The sequence below is a fragment of the Podarcis gaigeae genome (genome assembly GCF_964106915.1).
Source record: "Podarcis gaigeae genome assembly, chromosome: 6".
Taxonomy (NCBI): Eukaryota; Metazoa; Chordata; class Lepidosauria; order Squamata; family Lacertidae; genus Podarcis; species Podarcis gaigeae.
Window position 1 is genome coordinate 95,093,200 of NC_139682.1, and position 18,164 is coordinate 95,111,363.

General features: G+C 45.5%; 2 protein-coding genes and 1 long non-coding RNA gene across 4 annotated transcripts in view; 2 read left to right on the forward strand and 1 right to left on the reverse strand.

Annotated features, from left to right (window-relative positions):
- The window catches only part of LOC310846893, a 417,489-nt gene extending 410,181 nt beyond the window's left edge, over window positions 1-7,308 (forward strand). Inside the window, exon 2 of the long non-coding RNA XR_014565595.1 lies at window positions 3,249-7,308. This is a non-coding gene — a long non-coding RNA (uncharacterized lncRNA). The remainder of the gene's footprint in view (window positions 1-3,248) is intronic.
- The window catches only part of ASTN1 (astrotactin 1), a 210,753-nt gene extending 203,445 nt beyond the window's left edge, over window positions 1-7,308 (forward strand). For both annotated transcript variants that reach the window (XM_083743756.1, XM_083743757.1), the window contains exon 23: window positions 1,598-7,308. In XM_083743756.1, the coding sequence (XP_083599882.1) occupies window positions 1,598-1,832 (235 nt within the window). In that variant the 3' untranslated portion in view covers window positions 1,833-7,308. The remainder of the gene's footprint in view (window positions 1-1,597) is intronic.
- The window catches only part of PAPPA2 (pappalysin 2), a 116,203-nt gene continuing 104,907 nt past the window's right edge, over window positions 6,869-18,164 (reverse strand). Inside the window, exons 21-23 of the mRNA XM_083743735.1 lie at window positions 14,362-14,460; window positions 10,485-13,227; window positions 6,869-10,223 (exon numbers count right to left, since the gene is read on the reverse strand). Coding sequence (XP_083599861.1) covers window positions 13,153-13,227; window positions 14,362-14,460 — 174 coding nt within the window. The 3' untranslated portion in view covers window positions 6,869-10,223; window positions 10,485-13,152. The remainder of the gene's footprint in view (window positions 10,224-10,484; window positions 13,228-14,361; window positions 14,461-18,164) is intronic.

Genomic DNA, 18,164 nt, shown 5'->3' on the forward strand with positions numbered 1-18,164 from the left:
GGCAACCGTTACGCAAGATTCTGTGCAGGTTGCCAGAGGAGGGAGTCAGGCTGCGCCCTGACCAAAGGCCTGGTGGAACAACTCTGTCTTGCAGGCCCTGCGGAAGGATGTCAGGTCCTGCAGGGCCCTAGTCTCTTGTGACAGAGCGTTCCACCAGATTGGAGCCACAGCCGAGAAGGCCCTGGCTCTGGTTGAGGCCAGCCTAACCTCTCTGTGGCCTGGGATCTTTAGGATGTTTTTATTTGCAGACCGTAGGTTCCTCTGTGGGGCATACCAGGAGAGGCGGTCCCGTAGGTACGAGGGTCCTAGGCCGTATAGGTTCAAGTCCCTTGGCACTTCATGATACATGTTTGGCCCCTCCCCTCACTCCACAAATACTGTTTTCCTAATGAAAATCCCTTTCGGACATGCTGTTTACTCCGTTAGGGAAAATCTATGTGTTGCAGCTTCAGAGGATGGGTTTCACTGGGGAAACGTTGTTGGGTGGAGTGGGGTGAGCTCCACTGTAGACTCAGTCCAGATTAGAGACTTTCTTTTCTTTTCTTTTCTTGCCAAAATGTAAAGCGATCACTGTTCCCCATCATCTCACGTGGTTTGGCCCAAAAAGACTCTGAGGGGGAGGACTCTTCATGGCTTCTTATGCTTTGCTATCCTTGAGCACTTCTTCAGCAACCACTTGGCTTTCAAGTTATTTCCTAGCAACAGTAGTTGCCATGACAAAGAATAAGCACCCAACAAAAAGCTGGGATGTTGGTAACTCTGACATCTGGAAACTGAAAGGCTGCAGGCTTTGCCATGCTGACACTTAAGCCAAACATCTGGCTTATATGACAGTGAGAGGTTAGTGGCAGTCTGTCAAAGAGGAATCTTGGAGAGTACAGTCTAGCCTGAACCCACTTACATCTTGTGTCCCCAGTCTTTCTCTCAGGAGCTCAGGGTGGTAGCCATGAAGCCTTCTGCCATTTTGCTCTTGCAACAACCCTGCATGATACATTAAACTGAAAGACAGTTGCTGTCCAAAGCCCTTCCAATGAGCTTTGCTGGCCCAAGTGATGCAATCAGACCACTATTCCACACTGGTTCTGATATCCCGGAGAGCTCAGCTGATGAAGTTCTAATCCAGGGATGGGGAACGTGTGGCTCTCCAGATGTTGTGCTCCCATCAGCCCCAGCCAGCAGGGCCAATGGTCAGGGGTGATGGGTGCTGTAGCCGAACAACATCTGGATCTGGAGGGGGTCCCATTCCAACCCTGCCACCATATTATTAAATTCAAAATATTTCAAGCAGTTCAACTTGTTTCATGCACTTTCTCTCAGTAACTCATACAGCAATCATAGTGGCAGTTAAATTCGGTTCACCTGCATGCTGACCTCCACGGCCTGTCAATCATGTGTCCTAATGACACTAGGTGATCAACAGTTGTTTGACCATGCCCACTTGTCAAATTAATCCGCTAAGGCTAATCTTGATAAGCATCTAAGAAAGTCCCCCACCGCTGGTGTAGATGGTGGATTGATTCCGTATAAGATTGCTCCCTGTGTTCCTGCTTAGGCCCATTTCTACTTCCCTTCCCTTGTCTCTTTCTGTCCTCTCTAGAAAAGCCGGTCTCATTCTCTCCCAGCTTGGGGACCTCAGCACCTGGTGCCATGGCCTCTTGCAGGAGCCCAAGATTGGTCTTCAGCGCATGTCGCTCAAATTCCTTGCCTGCCGTTACAGTGAGATCAAGCCATACGGATTCAGCTGGATGGAGCTAAGTCGGGACCTCAAGAAGACATGCGAGGAGCAGATGTTGAGTGTCCTCTACAATGACTACGGGGACAGAGACAACTGAGAGGAATCAAGGAAAGAAGGCAAAGGACTTCCTCAGAGTCGGGAGGAAGACAGGGAGTTTGGAGGTGCAGGATGCGTGGGTTTTGTACATGGATCTTCAGGGCATCAGATAGATCTCTAGGACAATGTTTAGCCAAGGAGAGGAGAACTCACTCGCTGCATTGGTTAGCCTGGCTTGACATGGTCAACAAACTTCTGACATTTTCAAGCTGTGTGGGACCCAGTGGGTGGTGTTTGGTATTTTGGGTGGGGGTGGGGGATTGCTCTGCTAAGTTTGCCAAGAGGTTCCTCGGAGTGGTGTGGGGAGACAAAGAGGGGTGTGTGTGTTTTGGGGAGAGAAATCCTCCTTCACACTGGGGTACAAAAGTGTCAGCCTGCTCTCTTCCCACACCCAGTATAATTTCAACCAAACAGCCAAGGCCAAGAAAAGAGGGGAATCACTTTTTGAGACTGAAAAATGGAGGAAGAAAAAATAGAGACAGGTTCAAAGGAAGGTATAAAATGCTTGGAATGAGATGGATTAATAGTCTAACTTTTACAGAGAAAGGTTTGTGCCTTCTTATGGTTTCAGCTGCTCTCTGCCATGTCTCCATTAAGGCAGGCGCCTCCTCTTATCCTTGCCGCTGCAGAGAACTTTTTCTAGGATGTAGCTAGAGTTTCTCTATCTGTGGCCCCCCAAGGCTGCCTTTATGGCCTGTGACTTGAATGTACTTCGTTGGGATTCATCAGGATCAGCTCAGACACCGCAAAGTTGCAGAGTGGCAGGATCCGCAATATAGCACAGAAGCTTCCTTAGCTTAATATGCTGGGGACAAGACCAGGATCAGAGACTACAGCATATAACGAAACTGGATTCTACCACCAGGAAATGAAAGTAGAATAAATTATGCAAGTATAATTTGTTTATTTGTTTTTTAAAAAACCCCTGGATAGCTTAGTTGGTTAGAGCATGGTGCTGATAATGCCAAGGTTGGAAGTTCAATCCCGGTATAAGACAGCTGCATATTCCTGCATTGCAGGGGGTTGGACTAGATGATCCTCAGGGTCCCTTCCAACTCTATAGTTCTGTGATTCTTTAATTCTATACTTGACTTATGAGATAGAAACTTGGAAGCAGAGGTTCAAATGATTTGTCCCACAACACTGCCATCCAGCCTATGTCAGCAGGTGCTATGACTCTATAGCGAACTGTGAGACAAGGAAGGGCTTGCAGTGATCAGTATATCAAGATGGGGTGAGGGTCACAGGGGGCTATGAAGAGGGAGGGTCTTCATTTGTTCAGGGAAGCCTCTTCCCACACATCTCTCTTAAGTCCTTGTGTGCACAGCCAATGCAGAGGGAGACATACAGCATTGTAGGTACCAAGAACCCAGGGATATGTAGTTTCCCAGCAGATGCCAAGTACTCAGTGGGGAAGTATATGTCTTGGTGTAACTGTGACATTGCTGAGTGGTGAAGAATCGATTTGCTGAAGAGTTTTGTCTGCCGTCTACTCTCTCCTCCCCTTGGTTGTCTTCAGCCTGCTCTAGAGGGTGGGGATTGTGGCTGCTGCTAAGCAAATATCCCAGGTGCAAGGAGCCCTGAGACTTACTTAGTGCCCAGGCTGCCTAGTGCCTCTGCTGAGCACTCAAGTGCCCTCAAAGCTGGCTTGTCCCAGGATTCCTTAATGGCTTAGAGGTGTGCACAAATTCGGCCAGCATCCTGGAGCCAGAGAGGAACTTCTCAGGGAAATTATGGGCAGGAGAAATTTGAATTCTAAACCAGGTAATAATAAAATGCAGTAACATGACTATAACCAATAAAATTGGGAAGGGCTCATATTGGCTTTAATTTGCTGGTGGTGGCATGAATAATGAGATGAGCCAGCTGACATAAGCTGTTGGAAGGAGGCAAAGCTGCCCCAAACACTTTTGATCTTTGAGTGGGAGCACAGGTGGAGGTCTCATGGCACAACTTTAGCACTCTCCGCCCGCCCCCGCTCAACAAGTCAGAAGCTAATGATTCTTTTTCAGGTATTTTGGTAGCAGGTAGTTTACTGGAATCACCCACATACCAGGCAACAGCGGTTGCCTGGTACTGTGGGTGTCATTTCAGATTTCATGCCAGAGCCAAGGAAGTTAGTTCCTGGATCCATTCAAAGTCAAACTTTGCAGGGGGGGGGGGAGGTGTTTCTTGTTACTGCACCTGTTTCTTTTCCCTACAGGTGGCAGAAACAGCTAGGGAATAGTTTGGGACAGAAAAAGAGCTGGAGGAGGAAGGATGAAGCACCTTTCGCAATTGCAGTCTTTGGCAGAAGCTTTTTACCTTAAACCAAAAAATTGTTGGGAGACTGTTGCCTGTATCCAGATATCCAGCTTGGCCTTCAGTGTGCAAGGGCCAGTGAGTCAGTGCAGGGAAGCACCTCAAGTGGCAAAACAGGGCAGGCCACGCCTGTAAAAGGGTCCATCTCAATGCCACCAAGGTGAGGGAAGCTCTGGGTTGGTGTGGTACCACCACTGTCCCTCCCCCTCCCCAAATGTGCAGGATCCTGCCCTGCACCCTGTTTTCAGCAGTTGCCAGCCACATCTTCTGGACAATCTCCCCGTTGTTTGTTTCCCAGCAACTGTTGTTTCAGGAGTACGCTTGCTCTAAATTTGGATTTTCCTTTTTTCCTATCGTAGCTAATAACTACAAATAGAACCATCTTCTGTGTGTAGAGTAGAGTTGCCCAGATCCTACTCAGTACTACCAATATCTAAAAGTAGTGCTAGATGTAGCAGGTAGAGATGTTCCTTCTAAGAGGCAAGAGGCTGCTATTTTTACAAGTTGTTGTATACAAAGGGTGACTGCCAAGAGAGGAAAATGTTAAGGTGATTTCCTCACATTCAAGGCATGCTATGGTGCTAGCTATCAGATATCTCCAGCAGAGTGTCATCCCTAGAGATGGCCTCATAAGTGGTCCCTTCTTTTGTCTCACCAAGATGTGATGAAGAAGCATATAGTCACTGCCCTCTTGATTTTAACCTGAGTACCCTCAGTCAATTTTAAATTATGGTGCTGGAGGAGACTCTTGAGAGTCCCATGGACTGCAAGAAGATCAAACCTATCCATTCTTAAGGAAATCAGCCCTGAGTGCTCACTGGAAGGACAGATCCTGAAGCTGAGACTCCAATACTTTGGCCACCTCATGAGAAGAGAAGACTCCCTGGAAAAGAACCTGATGTTGGGAAAGATGGAGGGCACAAAGAGAAGGGGACGACAGAGGATGAGATGGTTGGATAGTGTTCTCAAAGCTACCAGCATGAGTTTGACGAAACTGCAGGAGGCAGTGGAAGACAGTGCCTGGCGTGCTCTGGTCCATGGGGTCACGAAGAGTCGGACACGACTAAACGACTAAAAAACAACACCCTCAGTCAAGTTGCCTGCAGTCTGTTAGATAATAGAAAATGGTACATAATAGTCTTTCTGAGTCCATCATATTTCTCAATGGTATAAATTAAAAATATAGACAAGAAGTTGCATGGAAAAAGGGACTTTAGCCCAGTAGGAATTCGGTTGTAACATGACAAATTCACTGGTAATGACACAGTGACAGAGTCCGAGTCCGAATCTGTCCCTTGTTGAGTGCTCTGAGGAGGGCAAGCAACTGCTTCTCCTTGCCCCTGATGGGAGAATATCTAGCAGAGCTGTTACTCACTAGAAGAAGCCCTACAGTGCAATGCTATGTCTACTTAGAAGTAAGCCCTATTGAATTTAGTGGGGCTTACACCCAGGTGGATGAGGTTAAGATGGCAGACCTAGGTCAAGGCACTGTGTATTTTAATTGAAATATTCCAGAAGGAAAAATATGTGTTTATTCTTAGATGATGCACACCCTTTCTGCAGCCAGGCACCACCTTAGAAGATGAATTCTCTACCATTTGGGAAAGGAGAAGGAACGTCTGTTCTAAGATGATGGTGGTGCCACCATTTTTGTAGCTACTTGTACTAAAAATAATGACCAGGTTTGAAAAACTGCTGCCAAATTGATTGGGACACCTTCTAAATAGCTTCACAAATTAATTAACTAAACGAGATGCCTCTAATTTCTCAAATCGTTTCCATTCACATCCATGCTTAGTCTCTCATAGTATCCTTCTCTTGCCCCCACCCAACACTTTGTTTTGCCAGGGCTCATCTAATGCTCAAGTCCTAATCCCAAAATTAATGACAAATTTTTGCTTGAAGTAGTTTGGGAGTTCCTTGTTTCAGAATTCTGAACTTCCACCCTGAACGATGCAGCTTCCCTCTCTGCATTGCTGAAATAGTTCCCTTACAGTCTTGTGTTTTTTGTTACTAATTTTGCAGGTATTGTTCACTGGATTTTTATAGCTTTGGAGTGAAAAACTGACATTATAGCATTGTGGGACCACAATAGGACCCAAAATCCCATGCCCATTGCCACTCAGAAAGTAGGCCCAAGAATGCTAACATGGGGTAATTATTGAAAACTTCCTGTTAATGTAAATCAAAAGAGTGAGCTTACTGTTAGCATTTGGGGGCCTCTTTGACACCAGATTCTGCCCTTTGTTTTAAATTGCAGTGCTTTATTCTGCCAGTTGACCAAGGCAGACTTAGCTTACGATCCTAAGGTTTAAGAACAGCACATGAAAAAGGGACGCCTGAACCAGGGTCGTAGCCTTTCCTAAGGCAACTTCTGCATCCTTAGGTACATCTCTAATCCTCACCACAGCTTGCTCCCAATTCAGGTCACTCATCCAACTCCTGCTTCCTTTCCACAGACCAGCATGCAATTCCACCGCAAAACACACAAACACACAATCTTCTGCTTCTACACTTCTCTGCCCTTAAATTCCCCACCCCCTGCTCCATTATATGGCTGGGGGAGGTCAGGATCAGGCCTTCATTTTAAACCACCCATGTAAAACTGGCAAACAGGAGTTCCACCATCTTGGATAGGGTTGCTGCCATAGAGGGTTTGTTTGCAGACACTTGGGTTGGGCCATTGAGCTTGCACCGTGGAATTCATATAGGGATATTGGTTCTTTTTTTAAAAAGAAAGAAAGAAAAGAAAGAAGAAATGCACCTGTCCACAATCTGACTTCTCATTTATTATGGAAAGATACAACTGAAGTGGTTCCCCCGCCCCTTTACTATTATTTCTTCAAGATCTTGTATTGCTGTATTTGCATGGTTACCTTTTGCTTGTTGTGAGATTATTTTGGTTATCGATATGATTGGGTCAGTTGATTTTCCCCTCAAATGTCTTATTTACTACAATTCTCATTTCTTGGTGTTCTCTTAAAAATATGAAGCGAAGTTTTGCTACTGTAGATGGATGGTGGCTGGGGCTGGCGGCGATGTCAGGAAAGTCAGTATTATTATTGTTATTCTTTTTAAAAACGTTTCAAAGTAATAATTGTAACACTCTGTAAAATCCAGATTACCATCTAACTGAATATTAAATGGCGCTGTTAGTAATTTGTGGGGTTAGGAAATTGCAGTGTCTCTTTATATTTTCAAACCAGCTGACATCTATTCCCCCCCCCCTTTTTTTTTGGTGTTGGATGAAATGTTTAGGCTATACTTCCTTTGCTTTCAAACTTAATTTCCTCATTAGTTTGCCAAGAAAACCCTGCACATTTTTGTCGAAGCTAGTAATGGGGGTATATTTTCAGTCTGAGGAGTTTTAAATGCAAAATCCCCCCATTCAAAAGTGTCCCTCAACCCCTTTTGAGTGGGACTCAGACCCCTTGAAATCCAGGTCTGGTTTGAAATGGGGTTTGGCCCTTGCTGATAGCCAGCTCTCCTTAGCCAACTTCTCCATACTGTTCCCAAGTAACACCACCTTTATGCTTCAGAAGAGCACAGCAGAAATGGATTTATCATTTTCCCTGCCTCCCAAATTGAATCAGGAGACAGACGAAACTATAAACCCTGTGCTCCACTGCCGTCATTTCATCCCAGGGAGCATGGGATTAAATCTTTTTTTTGCCTCCGGATTCAATTTGGGAGCCAGAGGAAATGATACATTATTGTTTTTGAGAAAATGACACTCTACTTAAGGGAAGTCCAGAAATGACAACTCTAGCAAGTTTTCCTTCTTGTTGCTTGAAAAGGTGTTGGGAGGGTTTGCATGGCAAGGGGAGGCATGCTTCATCTATCCTGCCCCCCCACCCCCGGAAAAAAAAAACATTCTTGGAAAATCTCCAAAAAGAAAACCAGGCTTTTGTGGGAGCATTTTCTAGGAATGCTTAAAATGACAGAAAGAAAAAGGGTTTTGAGGCAAATGGGGTGAGGGTCACACAGAGACCAGGATATAGTTCTCATCCATTGAGGGCCCCTGTTAATAGGATGTAGGATACAATTAGGTGTATTAGAACATTTGTGTGTGTGTGTGTGTGTGTGTGTGTGTGAGAGAGAGAGAGAGAGAGAGAGAGAGAGAGAGACTTTTCTCCTGATCCAGAGCTGAAATCTCTTCCCACCTGTCAAGCATCCTGCCTTTTCCTGACTTTGCACCGTTCCGGTTTTCTTCTAGTGAACATAGCAAAAGAACTGGCTTACTTCAGTAAATGAAAATCGGCATTACATTATAACAGGTGAGTCAATGGCAAACGAAAACTTGCAGGTTTGTGTTTATTTCCTTGGTTAAATCTGCTCAAACGATGTCACTGTCCATTTTGTCAGGCTGATCTTGCCTTTCTTTGCAGACAATACTTTCGCTTTCAAGTCACAGGCAGCAAAATGGGGAAAGACACGAGGATAGGTAGATTATTTATTTCCATAGATTTTTATAAAAAATAATTATCAAATACAAATAAAATAAAATAAAATAGCAGCAGCCTCAATTGTGAATAAAACCCTCCCTCAAAAAGGGGACAAGATGCTCCAAGTTGCTAAAGGAAATCCCATCTCCCCTGAACGGTAAAAAGAAGCAATTCACCCCAATGAATTTTCCCACTGGCCTGCCATCAGCTTCTCCAGCTGAATGTGGCTTCTTCATCCTAAACCTTCATCCCTGTCCTTGGGGGGAGTCAACAATTTATTAAACACTGGGAGTTGTTAATACTGGAATGCCTGTTTTAGACAAACCAGAAAGCTGTCTGGTAGCCAGGTGACTCAGGAGGGCTGCCAACCAGGCATGTACCTTTTTGAAGTCTGGAATCTGCTGAAGGAGTTGTATATGAAGCAACTGGCTAAGGTGTCAAAAGACACCGCTGCTGCCAATGTAAGGTCACGTTTCTCCAATACACCAGAAAATAAACCCCCAACTCAGCCTCCGTGGTGAACCCTTATTATAATGGGACCGTTTCTATGAAGATAATGTCCCAAATCCAGAGCTGGTTTTGTGCTTTGGAGACCTGCACGTGTCATTGGATCTGTTTGATTGGACCAATTTTTGCTGTCAAACCCTTTTTAATAATGATAATGATGATATTAAAACACGTCTACAGTCCACACATAGAGGTTCTTTGTTAGGTGCAGCAGCTCTAGGCAATAATCAAAACTAACTTTTGCATAAACCTCTGACGAGAAGAAGCCTTTTCCTGGCTCAGAAATTAGACATTATTTCAAAAGGAATATGGTCTGCCAAAGCTGTTCTCTTAGTGTCTCGCAGCAGCATCGAATGGTACCTTGCTTCAGAGGAATAGGAGAAGCTTCCTGTTCCTCCACAAAAAAACACATCTTACTCAAAACCTTCATTGCCTCCCACCTGGGAGACATGTTCATTATCTCTGTGCCAACGGCTTGCATGGCTCTCATCATGGAAATGATCTGGAGTCTGAATTTTGGAAGTGATGCTGGTGTAGAGGAATAGGAAGCACACTGAACTTGTGCAACCTCTGCTTGTGCAGCATCCAAAGCAACTCTCCGTAACTTGTTCTTTTGTACCCAGATGAGAAACAGCTTCCTGGCATTTTCTCTTCCCTTTACAGGCAGTGAAATGGTGCACCTAAACAAACTGGAAGTGCTGGTGACAGGAATTGTCATCTCTCTCGGGAACTCATGCTGAGTTTGTAAAATGAGCTATGCTGCTTCAAGTGCCACCCTCCTGTTCAGCCAAGTTCCTTCCTGACCATCAGCCTCTCTGATGGGCTGAAAGCCAGCCCTCACTCTCTGATGAGTCATACATGTGTTTCCAGACATGTTACTGTCTCACCCATATGTTACATGTTCAGGTTTATGAGGGGAGCCAACAACCTTGGATGCACATCTAAATGTCATCATAGAATTATACTTCTGAGGGTCACCTACTCTTAAGCAGCCCTACAAATAACTTTTGTGGTTCTGTTTAGGGGTTTTTTAAGCTCCTTCCGGTCTACATGGTTGCAGGAAGGCTCCACCAACATGTTCCTCCCCTTGCCTGACTCTCCCATGCAACTCCTCTCATCAACCATTTCATCTCGGCTACCTCCAAAACTTGCCTGCCAACCTAGCAGTTCGAAAGCACCTCCGGGTGCAAGTAGATAAATAGGGACCGCTTACCAGCGGGAAGGTAAACGGCGTTTCCGTGTGTGGCTCTGGCTCGCCAGAGCAGCGATGTCACGCTGGCCACGTGACCCGGAAGTGTCTCCGGACAGCGCTGGCCCCTGGCCTCTTGAGTGAGATGGGCGCACAACCCCAGAGTCTGGCAAGACTGGCCCGTACGGGCAGGGGTACCTTTACCTTTTACCTCCAAAACTTGAAACAAGCCTGGCCTGCAAGGGGCGTGTGGGGCTTTCTTGGAAAAAGCTGATGGGGAAGGGGAACACTATGTGCATCATCCCTCCACTCCTGCTATTGCTATTGATTGGCAAACGCACGTTTTCCAGTTTAGCGTGCAGCTTAGGTCATGAGTATTTGTTATATGCATCACATAGCATTAGGCAATTCCAGTCCAAATCATACAGAACATCCTACAGTGAGGTCCAGAACCTTCTGAGCCAGGGTCTTCCAACAAGAGTGCCTGGCAGAAATTGCTTGTTTTCAGAGTATTTTACAGCAAGGGTGTGCCAACCACCGAATGGTACGTAGGTGCTAGTTTTAGGCAGAAATTAGGAAGAGAAGGATGAATGAGCTACATGCCCTTTAGGGCACACATCACGGTGTGTCTCAGAAGTGGCAACTGGCTTTTGGTGTGTGTAGTGCTGTTCCCAAGCCAACTGCAGCTTGTGACATTTCAGAGGTTTATTTTATGCAGGATTCAACAACTGCTTGGTGGTTTAGATGCAATGCATGCATCTCTGGGCAAAATGTATTTTATATATATATGTATTTATATATAAAAAAGAGCAGCTGCAGGTTAGCCTACACTGCCTTAGGAACAGGTTGGGTGGGAAGTTTAACTCCTTCGCTCCCTGCCCCAGGCCCAGGCCCAGCAAAAACCTATGAAGCTGCCAGTTGCATTTCAAGAGAAGCTTTGGCCTGTGCCATTTGGAGCTTTCCCTGAAATGCAAATGTCAGGCTTCACCACTGCCCTGTGAAACTAGAGTGCAACCTATCCCACCTTGCATTCCTGCAGCTGTGCCTGGTAGTGAGCCAGCTCTCTTGCATGGTTGTGTGTGTGTCTTGCTCTGCCAGGACTGATCTTCTCACTGTGGGAACACAGTAGTAACACTCTGCAGAATAAAACTTGAGAACCACTTGTCCGGAGCAAACATATACCACATGGTGTTCTGGAGCAGTGAAGTATCACAGTGCTGTGTGCATTCTAGAGCAGGGATCACAACAAAAACGGATTTCTTTTTGAGGGGGTGGACAGGCATCTCCTTCAGCTGTGGAGGGTTTTTCTTTTTTGAATGTGTATGGGGTGCTTAGGCATGCTGTGTGTGTTTGTGATTGAGAAATACATTTGGGCAGAGAAAGGGAGAGTTGCATGTGTGGTCTGCAGGTGGGTGTGGCAGAAAAGGAGAAGTAATTGCGTATGATCTGTGAGAGATGTATGTGGTATATGTTTGAGCATGGCACCAGTATGTGTGTGTCAATATTGTGTTGTTTCTGGAATCAGCAGCAGCAGAATGTACATGACTCCCCGTTGGAACGACTATACTCCCATGGCAGCCATTTTTGTGACTGGTGCCCACAGCACTAACTTGGATTTTGAAATGTGCCTACAAGTCCAAAAATGTTGGTGACCCCTGTAGTTCAGCAGTAAAGGCCCACAAAAGTTGCCCATTAGACTATGTGAAGCACCTCTGGGTCCCCTGTTGCAAGATTGGAAGAATCTCCCACCTGTGTCCAAACAGGAAAGCTTTTTAGAAAGCTGCATCTTTCTGGACACAACATGGCAAACACACTCCTGGATGGGAAGGAAGGCTAGGATAGCAAAACTGAAGACGAGTTACTTGTAGGCTTGTTTGCAAGTCTGCCCTGATGTATGGACCCAGTACAGTAATGTTAAGTTACTTTAAAAACAGTGTTCTTTTTAATGTTCAAATGTGCAGATTTTCTGTTGTAGCCTTTGGCCTTTATAGGTACCAATTATCTGAGACTGGTGGGGATCTCCTGTTACACTGAAGTACCCATCTTGTGGCCAGTTTATGCAGTGGGCAGAATCAAATGGTAAAGCTTTTCCTGGACTGCACCACCAATATTCTCTGCCCATAAGGAAAAACAAATAGAATGTCAAGGAGAAGGGGGGCTCTGTGGGGCTTCAAACATGCAATCTTACACCAGAAAAACAACAACAACAACATTACTACTTGACTCTGCCGTTCGCATAAACCAGAAATCCCTCTGCATCTGGAAATCCCTCTGCATCTGACACCAGGTTTTCTGATGTCCCATACTTCACAGCAGCACGTTTTAGCTTAATGATCAGCAAATAAAAATATAATATAGATTTGTAATAAAATTATGCTTAAATATTTGCAGACAAATCACTTTCCCCTCTCTTCCCACCCCCACCCCCCGCATTTGCAAAAAATCAAGCCCTAGACAGTGAATGAGGGTAGCTGGGCAGACTGACAAAATTCAGAGCAAAGACAGTTGTAGGTGGCAAACCATTTATACAGTAATGCACTGAAGGCAGCCTCAGGGGCCTGATCCAGAGCCAGCCGGCAGAGCTGACAAGGCTGTGGAACAGGCCCTTGGCCGGCGCCTTGATTCCGATGGGAAAGAAGCTGAACGGGTGTTGTAAGGCTGTTTGCTCCCTCTCTGGCACTCCTTCCCCTCGCTTGCTCTCTTTCTCCTTGTCATTGCTTGTTTTCTTCCATACACACTTGTGCCTCCCATAGCACCAGGTCTCTGTGCCCCTGCGTTCCACTGGAGTCCTTCCCATCAGCCCTGCGTCCCGCTCCTCCTCAAGCCTGTGTCGTATCCTCCACTCACTTCCCGGACGGCACCAGCGGCCCTGGCTGCTGTCACTGGTTCTCTTCTGCGGCTGGGTCTCGACAGGTGCACTCGTCCCGGTCACAGCCAATAGGAAATACGACCACCTGGGGAGAGTGGGCAAGAAGCTTGCTTAGGGAGCAGAGTGCATCCACCTGAAAGCAGGTCCCTCACTTGGTATCGAAAAAAGCCAGAATGAAAAAAGCAGGCAAAATTAGTGGAGATCTGGCATGCCTTCTCTGGCCTAGAGCCTTACACAAACCAGATTCAGTGCACTAAGTGTTTGCTGTTCTCTTGAAAGCTTTTCAGATTTTGTCATTCTGACCTGATGAAAGTCCTGTTTGAGCTATTTGGCCTTTGAGACCAAACTCTTTGTCTGACCTGAATCAGTTCAAATAAAACAAAAAAAGAGGGACCGACTGGGTATTTTGCAGTGATGCATGATGTCTCACTCCAGCCCTACAAAGTCAACCCTTCTCAGCTGTTTTGTTTGGCTGCTGCTCAGAGGAAGCTTCACCACCTCTGTGTTTCCTCAAGCCATTGACCTCTGCCATCCAGCAAAACTCTTCCCTCCATCACCAAGATGTCAAGAGGGGAATGGGCTCTGCTCTGGGCACAAGATCCCAAGAGCTATACTCCCAAACCCTTCTCTTCTTGTGATTCAAGATGCACAACAAAAAAGGATGGAAGAGAAGAACCAGACTTGCACATATCTGGAGCGAGGACTGACTCGAGATCTTTTGTACAGATAACATGCAGGTGGCAAGAGAATATGATCAAGAAGAAGGAACTAAGCTGAGTCCCAACCCAAAGGAGGATGGCCATATATGCTGTACAGGACTGCAGAATAACAAAAGATCCCGGCCAACATTTAAGACCAACCTGGTGTTAAAAGCCAACAGGCTGGGGTTCCCATTAGAACTCCTATAATTCCTCTTTTAAAATAGCTGCATGGGTTGCCAGATTGTTTCTCGGTCCGATTTAAGGTACTCACACCAATGTTTAAAGCCCTATATGTATTGGGTACCAATATCTTCTCTACAGACTTTGGTGTTAAGATCAGCAGAGAAGGCCCTCTTGGTAGCACCCTCAGATGTATTGGGGGGGGCAGGGGGAGACCTGGGAGAGGTCATTTTCTGTGGGGTTAACAGCAGCTTAGGGAGGTGGTTGGGAGAATACAGACTGGCAGGGCAAGGGTTAAGCACTCTCCGAAACTAATGGACCTCCAACATCCCACCTACCTTCCTGGAGGAGACAGTGGAGGAGCAACAGTCCCCTCCATCGTACTGGCAGTAGGCCCGGTTGTTGGCAGTGTCGCACCAGCCATCAGCTTCAAAAGGCTGGAAAAAAGAAAAGGGCATTGAGTGAGCAGGAAGACAGAAGAGGAGACTGCTCTGGGGTCAAAAACAATGAAAATACTACTGACAATGAGAATAACTAGATATAATAATATATGAACATACTGCATTAATTTGACTACAAATTGCATCTCATACTTCCCAGAGTCACAAAGTTTCTTGTAAGCTAAGTGAATAAGCTGAGCAGTAGTCTAAGACAGACTTCTTCAACCTGATGTCTCCCAAATGTTTTGGACCCACTCCCATCATCCCTCACCACTGGACCATACTGGCCAGGGCTGATGAGAATTGCCGCAAGGAAGGTCATTTCAATAGAAAGATTAAAGAAGCTCCAAGGTCCACCAGGCAATTCCTTGAAACATTGTACAATGGCATTTGCAACCTTTACGGTCCCAAATAATCCTGGGAATCAAAGTTACTGCACACATGCCAGGATTTTATGCAAACAGAAAAGGAAACTGAACACAAAATTCAGTTTCCTAAGAGTCTTGGCATTATTGCTTTTTAAGCTGTCGGCACTTATGGCTGCAAATATGTTTGTAATGCATGGGCAACTAAGCAGAATAAGCTACGTTGTAAAATATGCTGAATTTTCAAAGTTCTGCATGTTGTAGAATTCAGTTTCGCTTGGCACAGAATTTTTGTTTGTTATATTTTTCTTTAACCACAGACTAGCCCTCATGATTCTTTACCAGAGACGTCTTAGCACTTTTGTCAAAGAGTAATGGGTGATTGCTTTAGACTGATGGAGCAGGTTTAAGGTAATAGTTTTAGGGCCAATGATAAGAAAACAGCGGTTCTCATATAAGTTTACACGCTTTTTGGTTAAAAGGAAAGCCAGAGTGACACACAGATAGATACACAGACAGATAACAATCTACATTTTACACACATTATTGAAGTAATCCTCACAAAAGCCCTGTAAGGTGACTATTATCCCTGTGGATTGAGGGCGAAGGGATCTAACACTAAGTGATTGTGGTTTGTCCAAGGCTACCTCATACACTCATAGCAGAGACGAGATTTAAACCATCACCCTCCCAGCACACTCTCTCACAGAGCAATCCTACACATGCCTACTCAGAAGTAAGCCCTTTTGATGAGGCTTCCTACCAGGAAAGTGAACACAGGGCTGCAGCCTCATTATTGCACCAGCTAGGCAGCATTCTGCCTCCAACAGCAGCTGATCAGATGCCCCTGGCCAGCTTCCAAGGAGAAGTATGAGACAAAGAAAATTCCCTGTGTTACAACACAAAACAATCTGATCAACAAAAGGCAACATGTGGGCTAATAATGTATTGACAATATTTATGAAATACTATCAATTGTTTCTTAATTCATAAACAAAAGCCATATAATATGTGCAAGAGGTCACGGACTAACAGAAGTCAAATGAATATTCCATCAACAGGAATGCTTAGAATGGTGTGTAACCACAAAGAAACACTGAAGTTGAGGCAGAAAGCCTTTCCACAGTTCATATCTATATCAAAGTTTGTTTGAGAATGAAGTGGGGCCGGTTGGTGCTGTAAGCACAGCAGCAACAAACAGCAAACAGAACAGTTCTTCCAGGATAATGAACTGCTAAAATGATATTTCTCCATCAGCAAGTTAATAGTCTTCAAAGGTACATAAAGTGATCGTGGATCAGCTCTCACGCAAAAGTTGCTGTTTGTTGCTGCTGTGCTTACAGCACCACACAGCTCCAGTTCATTCTCAAACAAACAAACTTTGATATAGATATCAACTGTGGAAAGGCTTTCTGGTTACATAAATATTGCCAATACATTATTAGCCCACCTGTTGCCTTTTGTTGATCAGGCAGCTTGCATGTAGAGCAAGATTAAGACAGCCGGCTGCCGCTGCCGCTTGCCCTCTGGGTAAATCTGGCTTCTAGTAACAGTCATAAAGGTTTGCAGTTAAGCTGCCCTGACTACCACTGATGTGAGTTTGCTGAATCCTTTTTAACAGCCATATAAGCAGGAGGCCAGGCTTGTCCTAATGGAGTCCATATGTTAAAAGTGTGTATTGTGTGTAGTACTTTCTTTTGTGAAGAAGACTTCAAAAAGTCAAGACTCAATACAGGTAAATACCATCAAACAAACAAAGAAATGTCAATAAATCTTACAATTAAGAGTGTGTCCCTTCGAATCTACCCTATGATCTTGGATATCTGTAGAGCATCATATACCTGTGCATACATTCAATGTACATTAGGAGGAAGAGCCAAACACAGATGCTGTCTAGCGCCTCACATTTCTTTCTAGGAATACACGATTAGATGGTCACTGAAATAAACATTCCAGAAGGATTATTCAACTCCCAACAGCTTGTACAAAATATCTGGCACCCAGACCCTATTTTCCCTTTCCAGCTAGCCCTTGCAAGAATTCCTGACAATGCTTGTCTCCCGCTTATTGAAAATGACAGAATCAGGCACACAGAGTGCTTGGGATAATTGTCAGCACCAGGATAGCAGGCAAAGAAGAAAACAGCATAACTAGAGAGAGGGATAATCTGGGGACCATCTCCATATTCCCCCCACACACACTTTTTTGCAGAGTTCAACGTGGCAAGGATTTTTCCTCTATCCGTATCATGACTCATTGGCAAAACCAAAAATGCACTTTTTATCAAGTTTCCATATAATTATTGCAAACAATTGCCTGTTGCCCCGGATGCTAGTCCAAAATGACTTCCAGATTAACATCTGTGGAGAGGAGGTGCTGGGTTGGGGCGAAGATGGTTTGTCCTCATAGTATATACATATGACCACTAATTGCTCCCCTCCCAACCACTTCAAGCCACCAAAAACATATCCAAGCTGGAACAAACACGGATTCATAAGACAGCTCTGGAGAAATATGACAAGCCATGTTAAAAATTATTTGGGGTGGGGGTGGTTGGTAAAATATGAGAGAGGCTGGCAATTTGGGTTGAAGCATCCTGAGAGAGAATGGATTCCAGTCAGTTTGCAATGCAAGATGCCTGCATTCTTGGGTGGTTCCTCCCCCTCCAATTGCAGCCCCATAGAAAAAGAGCCCACAATATTCAGTGGGTCCAGACTAAAATTCTCTGGAGAGGCTTTTTGTGCTTTTCGTGTACAGCAGGGGTGTGCTGGTGGAGGGTAGGGGAATGATCCATTGCAGGAGATGGCCTTCAGCTCACATAGTAAAGGTAAAGGTACCCCTGCCCATACGGGCCAGTCTTGACAGACTCTGGGGTTGTGCGCCCATCTCACTCAAGAGGCCAGGGGCCAGCGCTGTCCGGAGACACTTCCGGGTCACGTGGCCAGCGTGACATCGCTGCTCTGGCGAGCCAGAGCTGCACACGGAAACGCCGTTTACCTTCCCGCTAGTAAGCGGTCCCTATTTACTTGCACCTGGGGGTGCTTTCGAACTGCTAGGTTGGCAGGCGCTGGGACCAAGCAACGGGAGCGCACCCCGCTGCGGGGATTCGAACCGCCGACCTTTCGATCGGCAAGCCCTAGGCGCTGAGGCTTTAGCCCACAGCGCCACCCGCGTCCCTTCAGCTCACATAAGATTTGGTAAAAGTTATTGTGCTCTTTCATTATTTCACTGCTGGAAGATCTAGGGAGAGTTTTAGTATAGCATCCTAGCTGGATAGGTATGAATTCAGAGAGCATTTTTTCCCCTATTTTCTCCTCTCCCTTCTATACATGCACC